At 51.5% G+C, this 17,587-nt stretch overlaps 1 protein-coding gene across 1 annotated transcript; it reads right to left on the minus strand.

The window, feature by feature from the left end:
- Window positions 1-618: 618 nt before the first annotated feature.
- Window positions 619-12,884, minus strand: LOC100945027 (angiotensin-converting enzyme-like protein Ace3). Its single transcript, XM_003786630.1, has 14 exons — window positions 12,848-12,884; window positions 12,033-12,169; window positions 11,487-11,645; window positions 11,139-11,226; window positions 10,845-10,988; window positions 9,961-10,152; window positions 9,773-9,870; window positions 9,515-9,687; window positions 8,980-9,203; window positions 8,688-8,832; window positions 6,734-6,832; window positions 6,097-6,219; window positions 1,500-1,684; window positions 619-983 (listed from the first exon to the last, which is right to left on the minus strand). The coding sequence occupies exons 1-14, from the start codon at window positions 12,882-12,884 to the stop codon at window positions 619-621; spliced, it is 2,169 nt and encodes a 722-aa protein (XP_003786678.1).
- Window positions 12,885-17,587: the final 4,703 nt, after the last annotated feature.

Here is a 17,587-nt window from a genome sequence, read left to right on the forward strand (position 1 = left end):
ATCTCAACCAGCAAGCAAAGAGCTTCTGGGGGCTGACTTATGCAGCCTGTCACAGGACAGACCACAGGATCAGCAGACGGGTGTGTTAGCTTGCGTACACAGCACAGGGCTCATAAACTGAGCACCAGTGATTCATGAAGGAGTGTCTAGTTCTACTTCCGTATGTTTTATAAGGGGACTGAAGCAAGGCCTTTTTCCTAAACATTGTGGAGATTTCTTGGGTACTACAACTCCAGCCAAACCCCATAGCTGGTCTCCTAACAAAACAAAACTATGCAAAGAACCAGTTCTGGGCATGACTTAGTGTGGGGACTGAGTTGGAGGGACACGGCCACTGGTTCACTACAACCATAGTTCCTGAACCTCTGGGGGAAAGGAGGTTAGCTTGGAACCCAGGGCACACATGGAATCACATGGAGTCAGTGTTTATGTAAGTTAACAAATATACAATTTGCAAATATACAATTACAATGTCACATGTACCCCAACATGCCACAGCTGCACCCAATCATACCTGGGCACTGTGCACCCAGGCTGTCCGCTGTCCTCCCCTCTGTCCCCCAACGCTCTCTGGCTTGGTTGCCCTCTTCCCTCCAGCCTCACCAGTCTCAGTGGTGGTTAGTTCCCGTTCCACCGTTCAGTTGCCATCCATGGAGGCTTCCTGCCGTGATGTGTGAAAATCCAAATGGCCAGGCTGATGCAGCACATCATCATGACGAGGAAGAGCCCCAGGAGTATCCACTGTCTTTTAACAGCCTGGGGGGGATCCATGGCTTTGCCCAGGAAGTAGGCAGGGAACAGTGGGGTGAATATCACGCTGTCTTGGGCCAGTGACTGTTTTTCCAGGAAGTACAGCCTGTAGGCCAGCCCCAGGGACACCAGCAACAAAATCAAGCAGAGGGTCAGCAGCACCCACTGCCCAAAACTGGCCTTGTCAGAGTCCAGCTCCAGACTCAGGAATCTCATTTTGTTTGTGTCTTTTTCTGTGGAAGACATAAGAGTCTCATAGAGCAAGTAGAACTGGAGAGGGAGCCCTGGGGTCCCCTGTGGCTGTCAGGGAGGATCTGCCACTGGCCTTCTCCCTCAGCCTCAGGTACCTACCTTCTAAGCCACAGGTAAGAGCAGGGAGGGTGGAAGGAGAGTGAGAAGGAGGGCTAGGAAGAAGAGGAGGAGGAGATGGGTGCAGATAGGACTATGTACAACCTCCAAGCAAGGGTCAGGAGGCATGATGCTGACTATCTGCTTAAATATCAGTCTGGGAGCCTCACTGGATAGTAAGCAAGGAAGCAACTAAGCCAGGGGCTGGGGCATGGGCTGTGGTCTTGGCCAAAGCTGCACCAGGCCAGTTTAGACAGGGGCACATAGCCATGCTGTACTGGGTCACCAGGTCATAGATGAGTTGGGAGTTAAGGCTGGATTGGGGTAGGGGCTGTCCCAGGGTAGGGTAGGGTGGGGCCAGCGGCTGGCACAGAGCTAGAACTAGGGTTAGAATATCAAACCTTCATAGGAGCAGGTGAAATCGGGCCAGCCCAGAATCTCTCCTTGCTGTACATTCTCAGCCACCAGCCAGTTCAGTAGCGGCTTGAAGTAGGTCATGAGGGCCTTTGTAGACACAGTGGACTCCCCTGTCAGCTTCTTTAGGACCTCCGGCCAAGGCTGACTCGAGCCCAGCTTTAGGGCATCCCTAGGGGTGTGGATGTAGCTGTGAGACCATGTGGGGGCATCACCTGGTGCTCCTGGGACCCTCAGCATGCCCAACCCCAGCCTCAGGGCTTGGCTGGCCAGAATTTTCCCACAGAGCTCAGCGTGGTGAATACAATCATGTTTTGAAATAAGATTAACCTGGGTTTGACTTGGCACCTGTAGCTCAGCAGCTAGGGTGCCAGCCACATACACTGGAGCTGGTAGGTTTGAACCCAGCCTGGGCCTGCCAAACAACAATGACAACTACAACCAAAAAATAGCTGGATGTTGTGGCGGGTGCCTGTATTCCCAGCTACCTGAGAGGCTGAGGCAAGAGAATCGCTAGGCCTAAGAGTTTGAGGTTGCTGTGAGCTGTGACACCACAGCACTCTGCTGAGGGCGACATAATGAGACTCTGTCTCCAAAAAAAAAGATTAACCTGAGTCTGAATCTTGGCTCTGGTCACTTAGTAGCCATGTGATCTTGAGCAAGTAACCTAACCTTTTTGAGTCTGTTTCCATATCCATAAAACGCAGATAGTAACTACCTCACAGGGTCATTGGGATAATGAAACAAGCACAGTAGGAGGAGCACTGCAGGCAGGCCATAAGCGTTAACTGCTGCTGGTTATGATTATTCCTAGTGCTAGTACCACTGTGATTATTATTATTCCTAGTACTTGCATTACTGTGATTATTTTGCCTAGCTAGAGAGCAGTGGCATCATCATAGCTCACTACAACCTCAAATTCCTAGGCTCAAGCAATCCTGCCTCAGCTTCCCAAGTAGCTGGAACTCCAGGTATGAGGTACCACGCCTGGTCTACTGTGATTTATTATTATTCCTAGTACTGGTACAACTGTGATTGTTATTATTCTCCTGGACTCAGTAGCCATACAGTTTTGAGACACTGTTTCCCATGTGGAGCCCAGTGTCAGTAGTAAAGGTATCTCTTCAGCCCTTTCTGGGCTCACAGGGAGGGTGTGGGAGGATGAGAGACACCATGAGTGTGAGAGGTGCCACAGTGCTGCATAAATGTTGGTTTTGTCTCAGGCACACACGCTACTTGGGGGCAGGTAGTCGAGCCTCTTACACTCGCAATGGGAGTACAGGGTGTGCTGAGACCAGGGTTCAGGCCTTCTCACCCACCCCAATGTCCCTGTTCCACCCCCTGGAGGCACCAGTGGGTATATGTTGATCCTTCTCAACTTATTCCCTGTTCTGATGAGGAGAGAGGTGGGGCCTAAAGGCCTGGAGGTCATGGTGTGGGGTCTAGACTAACAGAACCCAAGTTCAAGTCCAACCCCACAGGGCTGTTTTATTGGACTGCATAGCCTCAGGCAAACAACCTCTCCCAGCCTTAGTTTTCTCCTCGTAAAATGAGCACCATGAATACTTGCCCTTCACTGTGGTGAGGATTAAATTGCATAGTGATGGAGGGAGGCTTTGTAGCTTGCAAAGACTTATATACATTCGTTAATAAACAACTAGGAAAGAATGAGGTGGGGAAGCTAAAGGTCAGTAGATCCTTGACAGAAACCACTGGGGGAAAAAGCCACAACTAACGCTAGGTAAGAGGATTTTATCCGATGCTGGCTCCTGGGTGAAAGAAAGAACGGGGGTGGGGTGGGGAAGTGGGGGGGAGGGGGTGGGAAGCTTCAACCACAGAGAATCTACCAATTTAGAAAACACTCCTGGGCAGCGCCTGTGGCTCAAAGGAGTAGAGAGCCGGCCCCATATACCCGCAGTGAAGGGTTCAAAAAAACCCAACCCCAGCCAAAAACTGCAAAAAAAAAAAAAAAGAAAGAAAAAGAAAACACTCCTTCAGACTGGGAAGGGCAAGATGTTCGACCCAAGCCCAACCAGTGGCCCATTTGGGCAGCATGTGAGACCAGAGAGCTGTGGAGGGGGCAACTAGGTGCTGTCTGGAGCCCTCAACTCCAAAGTGACAATAACATCCCCAGGGACAAGGTCAGACCCTCCATGGCTGGCTGGGCAGAGCTGGGGGACTTTGGGAACTCAGACTAGGCCCACTTCACCCCTCCATTCCCAGAAGAACCAGCCCAGAGCCTGGCCCAGAGCCATCGCATTTAGGAGGATGAGTCAAAAGTGGGAAAATCAACTTTTCAGATATATTAGGCAAAAGAGCAGCCAAGAATCTTCTCCTTTTCTCCTTTCTCCCCTCTCTCCTACACATTCCACTGTTGCCATTTCATCCTGCCCAAAGCTCAGGACATTCCCCTTTCTCAGAAATCTCTCCTCTGTCCACTGCCCTGAAAATGGTATTTAGGATCCTAAGCCTGGAATGCCGGGTCTTCCCTGAGCAGGTGTCTAGACAGTGATGCATGATGAGACAACTGGCTGACCACATGCTTTGATGACAGATCAGACCCTGGGAGCCCTGTACACCCTAGGTGGGGTAGAGAGTGGGAAGTGGTAAGAATGACTGAAGTCAAATGTCCCACCAGTCACATGAGATGAAGCAGGAGTTAAAAGTGAGTTGATGTAAAGAAAATAGACGTCTGCTATTCCTTGCATTCCTGTGTGTGGGGACAGAGACCCCCCTCCCTGTCCCCTGGCATGACCTCCTAACCCTCGTTGCATCCACCAAAGCCCTTTCCTACTGTCCTGGCTCTTGTATTATGGAATTTATTTATTCCGTGATCCATTTCCTCCTGGATGCAGAATAGTTGGTCCACATGGGCACAAGTAAATGTTTGCTGAATGAATAAATGATAGGCAGCCAGAGATATGGTAGCAAAGAGCAGAGAAGTGTCCTTATGTTCAACACGTTCAGACAATCTCAAACCTAGGCAGTCAACTAGATTAAAGCCCTGTGATATGAGAGGATGGAAGAGCAAATATTCTAGGGAGACAAGAGTCAGGCAAGGTACAGCCTGCTCTTAAGAGCAAAGTCCAGGGGATCAGTCCTGAAATCCCATCTGGCATGGTGGTCACGGATAAACTGCATGCTGGAATCACAAATACGCTCATGAAATTTGCAAAGGACACTAAATTATGTGGCAATGTTAATCCTCTGGGACAGGAATAAAATTCAAAGTGACCTTGACCAATTAGGGAAATGGACCTACTGAAATCAGCTGAAATTCAACAGGGAAAAGACCAAGTCAGTAGGTGGGCTCCACATCTCAGTGGTTGAAGTGCTGGTTCTTAGGAGCAGAACCAGACCTGAATCTAATCTCACCAGGTCTCTATTCTTTTACTGATAGAGGCAACAGGGTGAAAGATAACAGGTTCTGGAGTAAATTCCGGATTCTAAGCATGACTTTGCTTCTTACTAGATGAAGACACATAATCGTATCAATTCTCTTACCCTCAGTTTCATCACTTGTAAAGTCATTTATCCACTTGGCAGAGTTAAGAGCTACCAATGTGAAACGCTGTGAGAGCACTCATCAGAGAGCCCAGCCTGTAGCAGCAAGTGGTTCATATTTTCAGCTCAGGTTCTCCCATCCCTTCCAGGTTTGCTTCAGGACCCAAAACTGCTGCCACAGAGGTAGGCACGGAAAGGATGGGCTGAATACCAGTGCCAGAAAAAAAGACTGAGGGTCAAAGTGGACCACAGGTTGACCAGAAGCATGCCACAAGGCTGGTGTGAAAACAACCTGGATCAGCCTGGGAATTGGATCAGGATGCCTCCAAGAAGAGGTGTGGGAGGCAGAATGCACTAAGGGTATGTTAAAAATGGCTGAGAGGCTGGCACAGTGGCTTATGCCTGTAATCCTAGCACTCTGGGAGGCCAAGGCGGGTGGATTGCATGAGCTCACAGTTCGAGACCAGCCTGAGCAAGAGTGAGACCCTGCCTCTAAAAAACTCTAAAAAACTAGCTGGTTGTTGTGGCAGGTGCCTGTAGTCAGGCCTGCCTATTCAGCAGGCTGAGACAAGGGGATCACTTGAGCCCAAGAGTTTGAAGTGGTTGTGAGCTACAAAGCCATGGAACTCTACCAAGAGTAACAAAGTGAAACTCTATCTCCAAAAAAAAAAAAATAAAGCGGCTAAAAAAATAGGCAAGAACTTCTGGAGGGAAGAATAAGGGGGTTCAGATGGAAGCTATAGGCTAAGGCAGAACTCCAGCGCTAGTTTCCCATCTGGGACAGTGTGACTTGCTGACCTGTGCAAGTGTGCATTTGTGCATGTGTAAGGATTAGCAGGAGGGGCTAAACACTGTGTCTGATTACAGGGGACTGACTACAGAAGAGGAAATGGGCTTTGATTAATGTAGAACAGACTGCAATTTGACAGGAGGAAGAACTTCCAGTAGAATATAAGCTTGGTGAAGACTTGCTTAGGGGACTCAGGGTGGCCAGGTGAGGAGACAGCTCGGAACAGGTCTCCCAAAAGGGAAATGGCAGTTGGGAGTGTGTGGAGGACAAATGTGGGAGGAGGCACTCACCCCAGGAGTTTCCCAGCCTTCTTGGAGTTATAGATGTCACACTGGTGCAGTGGACCTGTGTGACCTGCGGCCTTGCAAAGTGCTTCATGGAACTGGAACTGGAGCACTAGGCCGAGGAAGTACCTGTGAAGAGAAATGTGAGTGTAGGCTGGGTGGAGAGCAGAGGCCTGTAGTGGGAAGCCCAGAGCCACGTAGGGCTAGGCAGCTCTGACATGCAGTGGCCATAAAGGCTCCTGTCAGTGGTCACAGCCTGGGTGGAGGATCCTTGGACAAGGCCCCTTGAACTGGTCCTAAATACTGAGGGGGGGGGCAGCACAGAGAGCTCTCCTGCTCTCCTTCTGAACCAGCAGTCACCCCACCCTTGCCTCTCACTTCTCTGCTTCCTCTAGGGGACAGCAGGATGGCCTATAATAGTCCTACAAGCTTTTGCCCTCTGCCTAAGATCTAATATAAAAGCATAAAGGATTTAAGCCAAGGCATAGCCCTCAGAAGGCTTTGCAACCTGACAGGAGGAGGTGGGCAGGCCTGCAGGTGACGTGTGAACCCAGGGCCTTCCTGGGAATTCTCAGCCCAGCTCCCATGTCCCCCAACTCCCAATGCCAAGAACTGGTTGTGCCGACAGGGCCCAGACCTTTACCGTATGTAGGGCACACTGGCAGAAATGTGGAACTTGGCACCTGGATCAAAGTCCTCCTCTGAGCGAGGAATAGGGGGGCAGAGGCCTTGGTACCTCAACCTGGCAGGGGAAAGACGGGGCGTGATACTGCGTCTGGCAGGTTCTCAGTGCCCTTTCCTCTTTGAAGCACTTTCATGTCTTTCAAAATTGGACCTGGCATGAGGAGGACACTTAAAGCATTTTTATTGATTAAATCAATGAAAACCATGGGATTAGGAATCAGAATAAAATAAAAGCAGTTAATTCTGAATGTATCCTCTCTGCTAAGAACCATACTGTGCTCTTCACATAGACTCACACACTCTGCACCCCCCTGGCCTCTGGGGAGGGACCAAGGAGGGAATAGGAAAGGCCCTTGCTTGCTTCCTAATGGTGGGGGACAGACTGTATACTAAAAACCATTAAGTAAGGAGTTCTGGCCAGGCCTGGTGGCTCACACCTGTAACACTAACACTCAGTGAGGCCGAGGCAGGAGCATTTCTTGAGGTTGAGAGTTTGGGAACTGCATGAGCAAGAACAAGACCCTGTCTCTACTAAAATTAGAAGAAATTAGCCAGACGTGGTGGTCCACATCTGTAGTCCTGGCTACTTGGGAGGCTGAGGCGGGAGGACTGCTTAAGCCCAGGAGTTTGAGGCTGCAGTGAGCTATGATGATGTCACAGCACTCTAGCTGGGGTAACAGTGAGACTCTGTCTTTAAAAAGTGCTAAAAGGAAAACAGTAACATCCCTGTGGGGTAGGCCTACCATTATTCCCTTTTTGCAGATGAGGAAACCAAGGTTTGGAGATCAGGGGACTGGCCCCAGGACACAGAGCTGGTCACTGGCAGGCCCTGATAACTGGAGGTCTGGTTTTGCCCCTCTGAGCTGTGTGACCCCGGGGAAGTTGCTGATCGTTGCTGGGCCTTGTTGTAAAACGTCTGGAAAACCTTGGGGGTAAGACAAAGTCTACAAAAAGGTTCATGGTTTTATTGTTGGCTCACTGGAGCCTCTGAACCATTCTCTAGGGTCTACAGTATCACAAGTTTCCTCTCTTGGTCAATAGGGCCTATTCAAGGCCCAGGGAGTTGCTGTTCTTCTCATTCAGCCTCTGCGTGCCATCAGCGAGGGAGTGGCCATGCACGACAGAGGTCCCTGCAGGTGCCTCAGATGGCTGCTGGGGGATGTCAGGAGGGGCACAAGGTCAAGACTGCTGACCTCCCCGGTGAGACCTGTACTCAAGTCAGGGGCTAGGTGATGAGAGGACAAAGGGAGGAGTGTCAGCTCTGCCACCCACTGGGCTGCAGTGTGACCTTGGACTGGTTTTGGAACCTATCCGAGCTTTGGCTGCTTCTTCTGTGAAAGGAGTATCTTGAATGACCATGACACAAGGTGGTTGTAAATGGTCAAATAAATATAAGGGCATGGTTCAGAGCCCACAGGCCACACATGGTGGCCCCAAACCACACTATGACCAGCAGACTTGAGCTGATCAGTCTGGTGCCTGGAAGCTATGGAGAAGCCCCATCATAGGCATTTAATCAATGGCCTCAGGGGTCAAAAGGGAGGGAGGTGCGGGAGGACCTGCCTGGAGGTGAGGGTTCTCTGCTTAGAGAAGTCCAGTTGTGACCACCATGGGAGATTCCCAGCCACCCAGGGAGCAGGTGGGGCTGCTGCCAGAGTCTGTTTTTCACAGATTCAGAGACTAAAGCCTAAAGACGTTAGGAGACTGGCTCAGCACCAGAACTGGATTCAGGAGGCCTCATGGTTGCCCGTTCTGGCTCTGGCTCTACCCACTACACCACAGGTGCTTTTGTCTGGGGGCAGCAAACAGTCAACACTTGCTTCCCCAGACCCCCAGCTCACCAGTACTGTCCACCCCACTCTGTTGTCAGGGTGTATGATGGGGACCAGAGCCCAGAGCAGCGGCCAGCCCACCTGAGGTTCCACCACTCCTGGTTGTAGAGGTCCTTCCGGATGGTGCCATCAAAGACCTTCCAGCGAAAAATATCCATCAGGTAGCTGAAGGGGATGAAGGCAATCTTCTCCAGAGCCATGTTCATCAAGAAGTTGACTTCCTCCTCTGCGGAGAGGGGGGCGGTCAGGAGGTGGCTCCTGGGCTCTCCTCCCTGTGGCCTTCCTCCCTATGGCCTTGCCCAAGAGCTGAGTGTCCCCCTCCCGCCAGCCTCAGCTCAGGCTATCTTCCCTCTGGGCTCTGGGTCCCCGTCACCTGAGTCCTGGTGCTGGAGGCTGAGCAGGCCTTTGTTGAGCAGATACTTGTGCGAGGAGGCCGAGAGGGTGATCGCCGACCCCACGGCCTCTTCAAAGGCTGGGTTGGCGCCTGTGCGGAAGATTACAGAGAGGTTCTTATACTGCAGGAAGTACTGGATGTGGCCCATCTGGTGGAAGATGGAGAGCAGGTCTTCTATGGTCACCTCGGTGCACTTCTTTATCCTGGGGGCAAAGGGCAGGGGTCAAAGAGCATGGGGGTGCCCAGGGGAGGGCTAGCCGCGCAGACTCAGTGAAGGGGTTGGGGTGGTTGGGCCAGAGACCAGACAGGCCTGGTCTGCTGTATTTTCTCACCCCGGGCCCATATCCAGCCAGGGACAAGCCCTTTGCCCTCAAAACTGCCTCTCTTCTGTGTTCCGTGCTCACTCCCCCTCCCCTGCCCTGCTGTCCCCTGCCCACTCCATGCCCACACCTCCTAAGAACAGGCAGAAGGGGACAGCAGGAGAGAGTTAGGAGTGTGGTGCTACTGTGAGCACCTGAAGTCGTCTTCCTTGTAGAAGTTCCAGGCGGAGGCGTGGCACTCTACCTCCCGCCCATCCGTTGGCCTCTCCAGCATCGAGTTTTGCCAGAAATTAGGTGGGGCAGACAGCAGCCCCAAGGAGGTGAAGAATTTTTCAGCCTCTTGAAACATTTTCTCTGGCTTCCAGTGCTGTGGGGGAGAGGGGTGTATGGGGTACTGTCCGGCTGGCCTAGAGGTGCCGAGGGACAGGGACAGACAAAGCCCAAGCACCAACCTGGCCTTTCATGATCTTCGTGATGTCCTCAGGGGTCTTCTTCGGGAAGGGCAGGACCAGGTCTAAGATATTGACCCAGGACTGAGCCCACATGTTCCCTAGAAGGAAAGAAGGGGCTAAGAGGGGGGAGAGACAGCTTTTCCCCTCACTGGGTGCCCCCCCCGTTGACACTGCCTCAAGGACCTCACCCAAGAGGTGAGCGGGGATGGGCCCCCTCAGGTCGATGACCTGGGGCCCATAGTGGCGGTGCAGGGCGCGGCGCACATAGGCATGCAGGTTCAGGTAGAGCGGCTGCAGCTCCTGGAACAGATCCTCCAGTTCTTCCTGCAGCGTGTCAGACTCATATTTGGAGCGCCATAAGGCCCCCATGTCGTTGTAACCTAGAGTGGGAGAGAAGACTCCCTCAGTGCTCACCACCTGACCCCTGACCCCTGGCCTGGCATGCAGGAGACTCAGGCACCTCTTAGGAAAGCCACTCAACCTCCTTGACCCTAGGGTCTTCATCTGGAAAGTGGAAGATCCTCCCAAGGCCATTGTTTGTACTGAATCAGAGAAGAATGGAAAAGAGCCTAGCAAAGTCCTACAAGGCCCTTCCCCTGCCCAGAGCCCTGCCTCACCCACAGCCCTGCCGAAGCCCACTTTCAGACCTTCCAGAACATCGGCAAGCCCCTTCCCCCAGGGATGCCTTTGCATCCTTTGTGCCTGACTCTTGCCTCTCTTGCAGGCCTTGGACACGTGTCAGAGGGGCCTTCCCTGACCTTGTTTCTCCAAGCTGCTGCTTCCTACTTGGCATCACCCCAGTGGTAGTTAGAGACGCATGTTTACTTGAATGTGGTCTGTCTTCCCATGGGACCATAGGCTGAGAGGGTGGGCATCTTTTCCCTACATGTCCTCAGAGCCACCCCCCTACCTCCAGCACACAGTAGGTGCTCTATTAGTTTCTGAAGAGCCCAGCTGCAGGGCTCGTGGTTGCTGTCCCTGGGGCCCTATGACCGCCTTTGCCTTGGCAGACTTGGCTACACCCCCCTCCTTGGCATTGCCCCCGAGACCTGTGTGGGTCCCCTTTGTTCACCATTGAGCTGTGCGGCCTTGTTGCTGAGCTGCACGTATTGCCCAAAGATGGAGCGGATCTGGCGGCCCACGGCATCCCGCCAACCCTGCCAGGCCCACAGCAGCTCCTTCTGGTCTCTGGAGGTGGCCATGATTTCTTCGAGGTCTGTCCCCAGAAAAGGAGCTATGTGGGACCCACTCCCACCAGCCTCTGCCCTCACCCACCCTGGGTGCCCCCCACCAAAGGAGAGGGAAGCCCATATGAGGGCCCCCTACTGGATACTCTGCAACAGGGGGGCAGGGCGCAGGCACTCACCAGGCTCCAAAGGCAGACAGGGCCCCTCGTTCATGCACACCTGGGCCATACTGTATGTCGTCTCCATGTAGGCCAGAAGCTGGTTGTACTGGGGGGGCAGGTGTCACCCAGAGCAGGCCTGTGCCTTTGGGCCCACCCTCAGCGCTAGCCCCACCAGCCAGGAGAGGTGGGCTTGGCTGAAGTACCCCCCACCTTTACTCCCTCCTCCCCAAGAGGGAAGTTGTGGTCCTGCCCCTGACCCCAGCCTCCCTCCTGCCCCAGACACTCTGGCTTCCCAATCAGGCCCAATCCACCCCACCCCTGGGGCTGGGGAGCGTGTGCTGGTGGCTGGGGGGCTGCGTCTATCACCTCCCGGAGCTCGTCCTGGGGCAAGGCCGCCTTGCCTATGTCCTGCAGCTTACTCAGCATGCGCTTCACGACCTGGTCCTGGAACTGGTCAGTCTTAAACAGGCGGGCCCGGGTGCCAAAGTACACCATGAACTGGGACCTCTCCACATCCTTGCGCAGCTGGAAAGAGGGTCACTCTATTTGTCACAGAGGTTGGGGGAGGGGTAAGTTTCCCACATTGAACTCCAGGGCTGGGAACACCAACCCTCTCTATTAGTCCATCTCAAGTGTCCAGAATCACTGAAGGTTTGAGAGGGAGAGGGAAGAAGCCTGGATCCTTAAAAGCAAGGAGGTGAAATTTATAAGGGAAAAGAAGCCAGGGATTCCTGCCCAGACAAAGTTTAGGGCCAGTAAGAGGCCTGGAACTTGCAGCCTGCTTTCATATATACTTTGGGGCTTCCCTCTTTCCCCTAGCTTGGACAGGGGGCAGGAGGTGTGGTCCCTTATATTCCTGAGATCCCAGAGAAAAGTAAGGGGGGAGGGGCTGGGGCGTAGGTGGTACCACACCATCTCCTCCTGATTTTTCCTGGTGATGTTGGTGACATAGTTCCAAGTGGCCTCCATGAACTGGTTCAACACAACCTGGGCTGTTTGGTCATAAAACTGCAGGAACATCTTTGCCTGGGTCTCATTGTAGAAGTCACCTATAGGGAAAAAGATTGGCATCTTGTTGTTGTGAGAGGGGCCTGTCCTGCCCAGGCTCCTTGTCTGGTCCGGTGCTCCTTCAGGTCCCAGCCACACCTTTGCTGTGATCATCTTTGCTGTGATCACTCTTGACATTGAGCCATGATAAAAGCTGCCCATAACAGAGGAGCACAAGCAGGGAAGGTCCATGTGACCATCTTGTTCCCATGACCAAGAGCACAGCAGAGCAGGGCGAGGGTATGGGCCAATCCCGAGTCAACTCCATATTGTGACATCAGGCGCCAAAGGGTCAGCTATGGAATGTTAGGACTAGTGAGCTCCCACCCACATTCTGGTCCAACTGTCCCCATTTTACAGGTGAGGAGATTGAGGTCCAGAATGGTCAAGCCACACAACATGGTTCACACAGCTAGCTCACAGGAGAGCCCAAAGCAGGACCCAGGGCTCTTGAATTTTAGCCTAGAACTTGTTCTACTCTACTTGGTCACTTCTCCCTGAGGTTGGAGCTGCCCTTGGGCCTGGGCCAGATACTGATGAGACCTTTCCCTGCACAGACTGGGACCACTCTGAGCAAGTGAGTGGGATGATGGAGGGATGGATGAAAGATAGATGAAAGTGCATCTCTGGGTCTCCAGACTCCAGGAGCCCGGTTGTCTCTCTGTGTTCCTCTGACTTACCCTCTTTGTTCACATTTTTGGCCTTTTTCTCTCTCATGGGCTATGAGGTCATCCCTAGGGATCTATAGGGATGACCTCACACTTGTCTCCCAGGGAGAGCCTGGTACAATGTGTTTGCAGTCAGGAGAACACACATGAGGCAGGGGCTGGGCGGGGAGGCTGGCACCCTCCATCCAGAACACACAGCGATGAGTACCAGAGCTTGGTCTGAGCATAGGCTGGCAGGACTCCAGCTCTCTGCCAGCCTGGGGTGACTGAAATATCCGGAGAGAAGAGCCCCGTCTATCCCACTTTGGGCTTCCTCCTCAGACTCATTTCCCTCCACACACAGATTTCCTCCAGCCTGTGTCCCCTTTGGTCACCCTCAGCCCAGGCCCACTCACAGCTTCATATAGGCTCTGCCCCTTCACATGGACTCATACCACAACTAGAGAAAGTTCAAAACATTCTATAATGGGTGGCGCCCATACTCAGTGGGTAGAGTGCTGGCCACATACACCTAGGCTGGCAGGTTTGAATCCGGCCTGGGCCAGCTAAACAACAAGGACAACTGCAACAAAAAAAAAGCCGGGCACCTGTAGTCCCAACTGCTTGGGAGGCTGAGGCAAGAGAATTGCTTAAGCCCAAGAGTTTGAGGTTGTTGTGAGCTGTGACACGAAGGCACTCTACTGAGGGTAACATAGTGAGATTTTGTCTCAAAAAAAATAATAATAATAAATCTATAATGATCAAAATATATCTAAAACATGAAGGAAGGAAGCTCACTGGCAAGTCCCTCCTCCTGCTTCAAGCATATAGACATGCTTGATAAAACATAGTATTTTTTTCAGTTCAGGCTGAGTGCAGTGGCTCACACTTGTAATCCTAGCACTCTGGAAGGCCGAGGCAGGTGGATTGCCTGAGCTCACAGGTTTGAGACCAGCCTGAGCCAGAGTGAGACCTCATCTCTAAAAATAGCCGGGCATTGTGGCAGGTGCCTGTAATGTCAGCTACTTGGGGGCATGAGGCAAGAGAATCTATTGAGCACCATGGCACTCTACCAACTCTGTCTCAAAAAAAATAATAAATAAATAAAGTTTAAAATGCAGAGTTGAGCTGGAAAACAAGAAAGGAGACACTTCAGATGCTGAAGATGAAGGGGTGAGTGGTGGCCAAAGTCCTGTGTCCACCTGAGAGGTCTCCATGCAAAGAACTGTGGCCTTGGGCAGCACCTGTGGCTCAAGGAGTAGGGCGCCGGCCCCATATACTGGGGGTGGCGGGTTCAAGCCTGGCCCTGGCCAAAACTACCAAAACAACAACAACAACAACAATTGTGGCCTTGTTGCCTATGTGGGGGCTGCTTATCATGGCATAAGTGACACATCCACCAAGTTGGGAGTCCCTACCAGAATCAGGTACATGCTTGAGGCCCTGAAGAAGGCTTTTCCATCTGAAGATGGCTTATAGGTTCAATTTACCAAATAAAAGAGAAAGTCCAATGCCAGGAGGGACAAGAATAATAGCTAACTTTCTCTAAGCACTTTCCAGGGACTAGGGACCAGTTGGGAGGCTTTCAGCACATGAATCCAGTTTAAAAGAGTTCATTCAAGTGTAAAGCTCCAGATGCCATTGGGGAACACAGACTCCAAAGAAATGGGGTCACTGCTCTGAAACTGAACAGGTCTTACTTTTATGTAGGCAGAAAACAAAGACTTTAGCAGAATTACATTTCCTATACAAGGTTGGTCTGTGAGTTATAGCAATCTGATTAGTTAGAGCTTGTTTGTTTTCTTTTCCCAGTTTAAAAGAGTATATTTAACATTCCATCTTAGACAATGTGATAGTCATAAGGTCTTTGTATAAAAGAAGAAAGGGGATGTTAATCTATAATGAAGATTAGCAGTAAAGAGAAAAGGGGTCTTCTCTGATGCCCTTTAGTGTTTTATAACATTTTACAAAGCAATGTAAGTAAAGGAAAAAGGCTAATCTAATATAATTAGGGATACAAAGGTTACATCTGCTTGTTAGTGACTCAGGTCCCATCATCACATTCCTTTAAGGCTTAAAATAATCTTAGCACTCTGGAAGGCCAAGGTGGGAGGATCCCTTCAGTTCAGGAATTAGAGACCAGCCTGAGCAAGAGTAAGACCCCTGTCTCTACTAAAAATAGAAAAAGTAGCTTGATGAGGTGGTGGGCACCTTGTAGTCCCAGCTACTTGGGAGGCTAAGGCAGGATGAGGGCTTGAACCCAGGAGTTTGAGGTTGCTGTCAGCTAGGCCGATGCCCTGGCACTCCAGCCTAGGACAACAGAGTGAGACTCAGTCTGGGGAAAAAAAAATTAAAATGGTAAATTTGTGTTATGTATATTTTACATAACAGTTGAAAAACAAGTCTTTGAAGTGATTAAGAAACAGAATCTGTGAAGCAAAAACAGGCTTTGTGAAAACACAGGAAGTCTGAAAGAGACAGAGATGGTAAAATGAAAAATACAGGGATTAAACTGGAACAACACAAACCGCAAGCGGCCAGGTGAAGCTGTCGCCTGAAAAGCAGAACTGGGCATGAGAGGATGCAGCTGGGAAATCGTCAAGCGCGCAGGATGGAAAACGAGGCGAGAACTGTGAGCAAGAATTAGGAGACGCGGAGGACCAAACAGAAAGCTCCAAGCAGAGTCTAATGGGAGTCCCCTGAAAAGACCAAAAAGGGTAAGGGAGAGGTCACACTGGAAGTGACGATGGCTGAGCAGTTCCAAAACTGAAGCCAAGCTCCTGGTGTTCCAGAAAGAAAACAGTGGACGGTGTAGGGAGTTAGCATGAGAGAGTTCCTGGAAGGCAGGTGGGAGAGAGGGCGTTCTCTATCCTGTCACCCTGGTCTTCCTTCTTCCTTCCCCCTCTCTCCAGTGTGGGTGACCGCCAGTCTCTGTTTGATCTTCATCCTTCTGTTCTGCAACCTGGGGATGTTTGAAGTTTTGAAACTTTCTCAGATGATGCAGCCAGTATGAAGAGGGGAAGCCATGACTAGGACTTTCTACACTATCTCATTTAATTCTTGCAGCAATCATGAGATGGTTTATTTTATTTATTTATTTATTTGGCCAGGACTGGGTTTGAATCACCACCTCCAGCATATGAGGCCGGCCTCCTACTCCTTTGAGCCACAAGTGCCGCCCCATGAGATGGTTTATAAGAACCATTTCACAGGTGTGAAAATTCAGGCTCAGAAAATGGAAGTAAATGGCTCAAAGTCAAACAGGTAGTAAGCGCAGAGGTGGGACTGGCCACTGGCCTCAGGCCTCGGGCAAAGGCCCTTGATTCACCTGCGTTAAAGCCAGGGTAGGTGGGATGGGAGTCGGGCAGATGAAGGAAGGTGGGGGCTGGGGAGGTCAGAGAAACTCTCTGGCAGCCACATCACCTGTGGCCCATGTAGGTAAGAGCTGGTCATCGAAGAGTGGCATTGGGAGGTGCAGCCTGGGGAAGTGCTTAGACTTCAGGGCCACCAGCAGAAAACACGAGGCTGGGCGGTGCCTGTGACTCAGTGGGCAGGGCGCTGGCCCCCTATACGAAGGGTGGCAGGTTCGGGCCCAGCCCCAGCCAAACTGCAACAAAAAAATAGTTGGGCATTGTGGCAGGCGCCTGTAGTCCCAGCTACTTGGGAGGCTAAGGCAAGAGAATTGCCTAAACCCAGGAGTTGGAGGTTGCTGTGAGCTATGATGCCACAGCACTCTACTGAGGGCGACAAAGTGAGACTATCTCAAAAAAAAAAAAGAAAAGAAAAAGAAAACACAAGCCTGGCTCCTCTTCCTGCTGTCACCACTTTGTCTTCCTCTGTCACCATCCAGGTAGCCCCAACCTTTCCCCACTTTCCCATTGAGGCAGTAACAGGAATCTGAACACTGGCAAAATTTCAAAAAGTCTAGTGGATGAGGCTGGCCCAGCAGCTGCACCGTGGAGCTTCTTTGCCCTCAGTCTGCAGGCCAGCCCACTCTTCTCCTCTTCTTGCCCTTCCTCTTCTCCTTCCTCCTGTTCCCCAGTCCTTTGGGTGCTGAACGCTGGTGACACCACGCTGCTTACAGCTCTGACAAGCAGCATGAACCTCTGAGGTTCATAAAAAATAGGAAAGGGAGGCTCAGCGCCTGTGGCTCAAGTGGCTAAGGTGCCAGCCACATACACCTAAGGTGGCAGGTTTGAATCCAGCCCGGGCCACCAAACAACAATGACGGCTGCAACCAAAAAAAATAGCCTGGCGTTGTGGTGGCACCTGTGGTCCTAGCTACTTGGGAGGCTGAGGCAGGAGACTCGCTTGAGCCCAGGAGTTGGAGGTTGCTGTGAGCTGTGGTGCCATGCCATGGCACTCTGACCAGGGGGATAGCTTGAGGCTCTGTCTCAAAAAAAAAAAAAAAATAGGAAAGGGGGTTATGGGACAATGACCTTTGTCTGGCAGACAAAGAGCTTTCCAAACAGACTAGGGGATAGTAATTAAAGAAGTCTTCAGTGGTAGAAGGCTGGAACTATTTAGAGGATATGTTTATAAATTCCATTGTCCTATGTAAGCATAAATATCCACCCACTTGCATACCCCAAATACCTCAATTCAACATCCTGTCCAGGAATGCTGAGCAGACCTGAACAACCAAGCCTATGGACAACACATAGAGACGCCTGACAGCTGGAGATTGGAGGGGAAAAACACGGGCTAAGGATATTAGAGGGCAGATACTGGGGGATGGACCAGGAGAGAGTGAAGGCTCAGGTAGGCTCGGTC

Source organism: Otolemur garnettii, unplaced genomic scaffold (genome assembly GCF_000181295.1).
Source record: "Otolemur garnettii isolate 467f Iridium unplaced genomic scaffold, OtoGar3 scaffold00018, whole genome shotgun sequence".
Taxonomy (NCBI): domain Eukaryota; kingdom Metazoa; phylum Chordata; class Mammalia; order Primates; family Galagidae; genus Otolemur; species Otolemur garnettii.

Bases quoted from the DNA above. Each gene is read 5' to 3' on its own strand.
- LOC100945027 (XM_003786630.1), bottom strand. From the start codon at position 12,884: ATGAGAGAGAAAAAGGCCAAAAATGTGAACAAAGAGG. The intron at 12,170-12,847 runs GTAAGTCAGAGG...TTTTCCCTATAG, and splicing joins CAAAAATGTGAACAAAGAGG to GTGACTTCTACAATGAGACC. The intron at 6,220-6,733 runs GTAAAGGTCTGG...TTCTCTTCACAG, and splicing joins GCCAGTGTGCCCTACATACG to GTACTTCCTCGGCCTAGTGC.